This window comes from Lipotes vexillifer, unplaced genomic scaffold (genome assembly GCF_000442215.2).
Source record: "Lipotes vexillifer unplaced genomic scaffold, Lipotes_vexillifer_v1.1 scaffold76, whole genome shotgun sequence".
Classification (NCBI taxonomy): domain Eukaryota; kingdom Metazoa; phylum Chordata; class Mammalia; order Artiodactyla; family Lipotidae; genus Lipotes; species Lipotes vexillifer.
The window spans coordinates 2,408,352-2,414,966 of NW_006773751.1; the positions used below are offsets into that span (position 1 = coordinate 2,408,352).

Consider the following 6,615-nt stretch of genomic DNA (forward strand, 5'->3'; position numbering starts at 1 on the left):
TGGTAGGTCTCAGTGTTGAAAAAGGACATTCTGGGCGATGAGAAGGGGCTTTCACTCTTAAATCCATGCCCAGCTTCCCCTTCCCCAGGTAAAGAACGGAGGACCCTGTGGGATTTCTATGTCCAATTCCTCCTTTATTTTGACATTCACTTAGCTGTGACTCCAAGTTATCAAAGATGCAGGGCAAGAAATCTGTAGCAGGAGCAGTGAAGTGGGGGTGGAGCGAAAAGGCGGAGAGAGCAGGGTGTCCCCTGCCTCTCCTCTGCCTGTTTAGGGTGCAGTGTGAAAAGTGTCCACATAGTGTCCCAGAGCACAGACTCGGCAGCTAAAAAGTACAGTGTGGTTGAGTGGGGTGAGCTTCCTCTTCCACAGGCAAGGCCCTCGTGGCTGCAGGGAGGCGGGCAGGCAACCTTGAGCCTGTGCCCTGAGCAACGTGCGTCTGTGTGGCGAGGGCCGCGGCCACCATCTCTCCAATGCCCCAAACTCAGATTTTGATACGTGGGTTGATTTAGGCTGGGAAAGCTCTAGGAGACGGGATTGCACGAGACGCTTTTCACTCAGGGACCCCAACAGATCAGGGCCAAGAAGCAGGTGAGAGTTGACTGGGTCTTGATTTCTCCGAAGGTGGGCGGTAGTGGAACTTCTGGGTGAGGAGGGGCAGCCCCTGCTGTGGTTGTGTGACCGTGGAATCCCAGGGCGGCAAGCAAGGCACTGGGGCTGGTCATCAGGAAGCGGCGAGGACACCCAGGCCCAGCAGCTTGTGTCAAGGGGGCGTGCTTAGCCCAGTAAGGGCTGGCAGTGGGATGGGCATGAAAAGCTGCCATCCTCAGCTGGTCCCTCCAGGCTCTGAAACAGAGCTCATTACCCCACCTAGAGCTGTCTCCTGGTAGCAGAGAAATGTTATCATTTGAGGTCACTCAGTAGGACGGTCAAACATGTCTGCTTTCCACTGACGATTAAAATGGTTTTGCCTGCGAACCCTGTGTTTTACTGTGGTCTTTCATCCATTAACACACATCCCTGCACACAGGATCAGGCAGTTGACAAGTGCATCCAGCCCCTGCCAGGACTGTGGCAAGAAAGAGTGGTCTGGCTGGCAGAACTTTTCAGGGAGTGCTGGCTTCATGGAGCATTAAAGGGTCCTCAGAGTCCACCTGCGCAAGTCTCATTTCCCTGGAGAAAATGGAATCTCAGAGGAGATAAGAGACTGGTCCTAGAGCTCCTCTGATTCTCAACCCTGTGATCCTCGATTACAGACTGAGATGCAAGGTGACAAGTGCCCAGAGTGATGCAAAAGTTGCGGCGAATTCTCTTCCCCTTCCCCAGCTTCACCCTCCCTGTCGCAAATGCAAAAATCAAGATTTCAGCAGAGGGGCCAGCTCCCTCCCTGCCCCACGCTCTGCAGCATTCAGTGACGCAAGAGAGTCTGGGGGTTACTAATGCCCTTAGGAGGTGGGGGAACAGCCACCCCTTACTGCAGAGGCAACTGGGAAACTCATCAGATGCATTCACTCAAGCAGCATAAGGCCACAGCTGAGTTATAACTGGGAGTTGGACTGGGGCTAGAGTGACACAGCAATAAACAGGCCCCTGTCCTGTGACGGGGAGGGGGGGGGTGGGTCAGCGGAGGGAGGGCAGCCAGCATGGAATCTGATTGCTAAGTCAAATCCCTCCCATCCTCAGAGCGAGGGCTGCCATCTGTGGTGAAACGAAGGGGTCCTGCTCTGTGGCCTCATGGCTGGATGCCCAGGAAGAACACCATGTCTCTGGAGGGGCTTCCGTGGCTTCCACGCAGCAGCATTATCCCAGGGGAGACTCCGCAGGCTCTTCCTGTACCAGCCAGCTGGCTGCTGTGGGGATTGGCCGCCACCTTGATCACCTTTCGCTCCTGCTGTCTGGAGTCAGATTTTTCTTTCTAGTTGGTACATCAGAGACCCTTCTGCCCTGCAGCTCCTGCAGGTGGCAAAGTCCTGGTGTACACTGTTGGTGACAGGCCCGTGTGCACACACCTGGGAATGCACACGTCCTCGCAGGGCTGCATCCACGCACAGTGCTCAGCGTGGCGGACCAGGGCCCCAGAGACCATCAGCAGGCTTTCCTTTGCTAAGCTACTCTAACTCTAGTAACAAAACTTGTAAAAGGTTCTCCAGCCAGGGAAGCTGGTTCCTGAGGCAGAGAAAGAGGATTTGTGGGGAGACAAGGCTAGACATCCATTTTGGGTGCATTCCTCACAAATAACCTTATGCCACAGCCTTTAAAGTCCAGTCGACGTGTTCTGTGAAGACAGAGGCAGATGCAGATGTGATGTGTTCAGGAAGCAATATCCGTGTTGGAACAGCTACAGGGAGTGCCGTCTCTAGAACAGGTGCCGTACAAACCTAGATTGTGAACTAGCTCTTGGATTCATTTCAGCAAAGCAAGTCCTGAAGAGTCCCTTTAACCCCTTCCTCTCCCTTCTCGAGTTCTGCCAATGCCTCAGCTCTGGCCTCTCCCTTTGCACTACACCCCCCACCCCTTTCTCCTTTCATCCCCCAAGGACTCCGGAGACCTCCAGAGCCTTTGCTCAGCTTTCCCCTGGTCCGGCAAAGCCAGGGGACTGAGGGAAGTGAGAGGGTGGTGGCAGTGCTGGCACTGGCCAGAGGACAGTCCCAACAGAGAAACTGTCTAAGTTGCCAACACGACCTGTCAGGCCGCCACCTGTGGACCGTGGGGCCAGGCCCTGCCCTGGTTCTTAATGCCCTTAATAGCCTGAATCCGGGTGAGCCCTCCACTGTGGGAAAAGGAAAGCCAGGAAAACTGAGACTGTCCTTGTGGGCCGTGCTGGGGGGTGTCGTCCGCTGTCCCCATTGCTCCTGCTGGGGCAGCAGCGTTGGTGCATGGCGGGGGTGGAAGGGGTTACACGTCTGTACTAATAGCCCTTGGATTGGTGAAGGCCTCACGGCCAGAGCCTGGCCATGTCACCGGGTAACTCTGGGGCGCTGCCAGTTGGAGGGATGGGGGTCCCCCCTCCTTGTAGTATGTGGGAGCAAAGGAGAGCCTCTCGCCTCCGCCCCCGTTGGGCAGCATGTCAGTCGTCCGTATGTAAAAGGGAGAGCTGTATAGGGAGCAGGCAGTGCAGTGGCTGGCCGCCACCCCGCATGGCTGGCCGCAGGGCTCGCTGGTGGGAGGCGCCAGGCCGCCTCGGCCGTCCAGGGCCTGGGAGCTGCAGGCATTGCAGGTGGGGCCTCTGCGGTGTGCGGGCAGGTCGTGATCCTCCTCCTCCTCCTCGCGTGCATCCTCGGCTCTGCTCCTCTTGCAGCAGTAATACTGAGGGGAGAGTGGGGAGGGCTGCCTGAGGGCTGAATGCCCCCCTCTGGGTGCGCACAGGTGCCCACGGCCCTGCTCCGCTGAGGACCCCGCACCGGGCGCTTGGTTGGCCCCAGAGAGAAAACTCAACACCAGAGGCCCACGGTCCACAGCGATGTCCTCCCAGCCCTGCAAGACCAGTTCCTTCCCTCTTCCTCCCCCTACTTCCTAGTGCATTGACTGCAGGCGGAGGCTGAGAGAGCGGGGAGGCAACGAGGGAGGGACATACAGATCCTACTAAGCACAGGCTGGGGTGCGGGGAGCTGCTTTCAGAGTCTCCCCACACGGTGCCCTTCCCAGCACTCCAGAAATCTCAGACGCGCGGGAGACACAACACAGTGACCCGGTATTTTCCCAGCTCACTCTCTTGGGTGCCCGAAGTGTGCAGGGCGTGAGGGGAACATAGCTCCCTTCTGACAGCCCCCCAACTCCCAGCCCCCTTCACTTACGCCTCCCACATTCCACGGCTTTGGGCTTTGTCACGCCCGCAGTGGGCCTCCAGGTTCTGCCCCCATGATGGGGACGTGGTTTGCTCGTGGCCTCTGGCCACAGGCCCAGGGGACTGACCTGGAGCCTACAGTAGCACAGGACGGCGATGATGCAGAGGAGAATGACCGTGGCTAGGATTCCGCCAGTGATCACAACCGTTCCCGCTGTCATCCGCCCGACGCCCCATCAAACTCTGCAAAGACGTGTGTGGAGAGGTGAGGGGCAGCTGCCCTCCTGGGCATGGGGCCGGGAACCCTCCTGGAACTTTCTCAGCTGAAGGCATGGGGGACCTGAGAGCAGGGAGGGCCCTGGGCACTGGAACACCAGGGGCTTCCTGAAGACAGAGGGTAGCTGTGGCCTGGGCCAGCCTAACCTGGGGAGCTTATAGCTGTGGAAGGGAAGAGAGGCGGCACAGAGCTAACTGAAGGTGTGATTCTGCTCCCTGTTTCCATCCAGTTTCAAAGGTTCTTGCTGTCTTTCTGCTTTAATTCTCTTCTCCTTCCCCTCTCCCCTCTGTTCACGTCAGGCTTAACCCTCACCCCTACCCCTACCCCACAGGGCCGAGACACAGAGAATAATAACTTCTGTTCACTGAGGCCTTAGTCTGTGTGAGGCACTGTGTTAAGCACTCCCCTGGTTATCTCAGTTAACCCTCAAAATAACCTTTTGAAAAAAAAATAACCTTTTGAGATAGTTCTTGTTTATCCTTATTTCACTCACGATGAACTGGGGCTTTGACTGATGTGGCTGAGAGTCCACCCAGCCTGGTTCACCCCGGTGGCCATGCTCTTAACCACTGCCCTCTGGGGCACAAGTGCTGATGGTCCCCAAGCCCTTGACCCAGGTGGAGGGGACAGGGTCTGAACCTCAGAAGTTCCACCCTGGCTCCAACTCATTTGAGGGGCGTATCTCCTCTCTTTCCAATTCTTGGGGAAAACAAGGGCAAGGCGAGCTCAGAGGGAGCCGGCAGGCACATTCTGGCCCCTGGAAGGTTGGGGCAAGGCTGGCCAGACGGGTCCTGCTAATGGGGGCTAACAGGTGGAGGCGCGCTCCGGACATGAGGCTGTCTGAGGGCCGACTCCCCTTTCAGGCCACTGAACGGGGATTCCCGACCCCCGAGGCACACAGGGACCAAGGTGGGCTGTGTCAACGGAGCAGGAACGTGTGAGGAGACTTGGCATCTTGAGGACAGAAAGACCGTGAGCACTTACGTTCATAAAGGGAACGGTGACCTGCAAGACAATGAAAGGGAGGGAGATGTTGTTAGAAGAGTGTTAGCCTGAAAAAGGCCCCAAGGGTTAGATTAATCCCTGAGCTCCACCTCACCTCACCCTGCTCTCTCACCATGGGCTCTATCATCAACAGGCCTAGAGGTCCCAAATCTGCAGCTCCAGCTGTGTCTCCAACTGCTTAGTGGACAGACTTGTCCCTCAGATGCCCACACTGGCACCTCGAACCCAATTATGACAGGCTGTCATCGCCCTCTCTCCAAGTGGGCTTCCCGCCTCCAACCCCTCTGTTAGTGGTTCCACCAGGGCTGCCACAAAGGGTTTTGCAGGCTGTTGGTTACTCGAGGGGTAAGTGAGGGCTGGAACGCCAGCTGCTCAGGAAGCCGGGCGCCCTGCTGTGCTCACCTGGGGAAGGGGCACCTGTCTTCACCCAAAGACACCATCTGCTCCTCACCATTGTGCTCCTGGAGCCCTGTGTGCACCTGGCTCTGCTTCTAAATCACTCAAAGTGCTCACAGGGCGGTCTGTGGACCACAGCCTGGCAGCACCTGGAAGCTGGTTAGAAATGTAGCATCTCAGGCCCCACCACAGGCCTAATGAGTCAGAACCTGCGTTTTAACAAGGTCCCGGGTGATTATTTGCATATTAGAGTTTGACAAAGCTGTGGCGTGTTCCCCTAGATGCCCAGACTTTCAAATCCTCAAATTCTTCTTTGGTTTCTTCCAGTCTTCTGTTCTTCACACCAATTATGACTCTGCACCGCATACCTGCACTGGTGCAAAGGTTTCCTAACAGATCTCGCTGGTTTTGTCTCTGAGCACCCTTCACATCATCCACAGTTAGCCTTTCGTCATGCCCCTGCACTTCTCTTCCTCTGGAGACTTTGTGGCACCACACTGCCTGCAGGACACATTTATCTGGGCGCAGACTTTTAGACTGAGCTTCAGAGGCTTTGCCCTCTCCCACTTCCCTGCATGCTCACCACCAATTATCTTTTCTTCCTCACTGCCCACCGTACCCCCTGCATGAATCCTCTGCCCATCAGGTAGTCTCAGTTCTTAAGAAGCTTATAGCCAAGTGATGAAGAGACACTTAATATACCTTATGAACCAGAGATGCACAGACCAGGGGCTGTGGGAACACAGAGGAGGGGGCAGCTAACCACTTGAGGAAAAGTTCCATGGAACATGTTATATTTGAGCTGACTCCTAAAGGCTGAATGGGGGCTTGTCCAGTAGACCAGGTGGAGAGGACAGAATGCACGGTCCAGGAGTGTGAAAGAACACAGAGGCTCCAGGAACTGTAAGGAATCTGGGAAGGCTGGGGGTAGGAATGACGCTGGAGAGGCTGTAAGGCAGGCAAGGAATTAGGATTTAACTCTCTTGAAGACAGTGGGGGTTCCTGAAGGGTTTCGGTAGGGGAGAGCATGCTCTCACTGTCTCCATCTATTTAAATTCTGCCCATCCTTCAAGGCTCTGAGAAGCCTTCCCTGACTGCCTCATTGTGATGCACTCTTTCGTGCTGGAATGCTACTGCAATGATTTTCCATGTG

General features: G+C 56.1%; 1 protein-coding gene across 1 annotated transcript in view; it reads right to left on the minus strand.

The window, feature by feature from the left end:
- Nucleotides 1-2,895: 2,895 nt before the first annotated feature.
- LOC103073905 (protein FAM163A) overlaps nucleotides 2,896-6,615 on the minus strand; it is a 77,496-nt gene continuing 73,776 nt past the window's right edge. Inside the window, exons 3-5 of the mRNA XM_007448520.1 lie at nucleotides 5,046-5,066; nucleotides 3,913-4,027; nucleotides 2,896-3,306 (exon numbers count right to left, since the gene is read on the minus strand). Of these exons, the coding sequence (XP_007448582.1) occupies nucleotides 2,896-3,306; nucleotides 3,913-4,005 (504 nt within the window). The 5' untranslated portion in view covers nucleotides 4,006-4,027; nucleotides 5,046-5,066. The remainder of the gene's footprint in view (nucleotides 3,307-3,912; nucleotides 4,028-5,045; nucleotides 5,067-6,615) is intronic.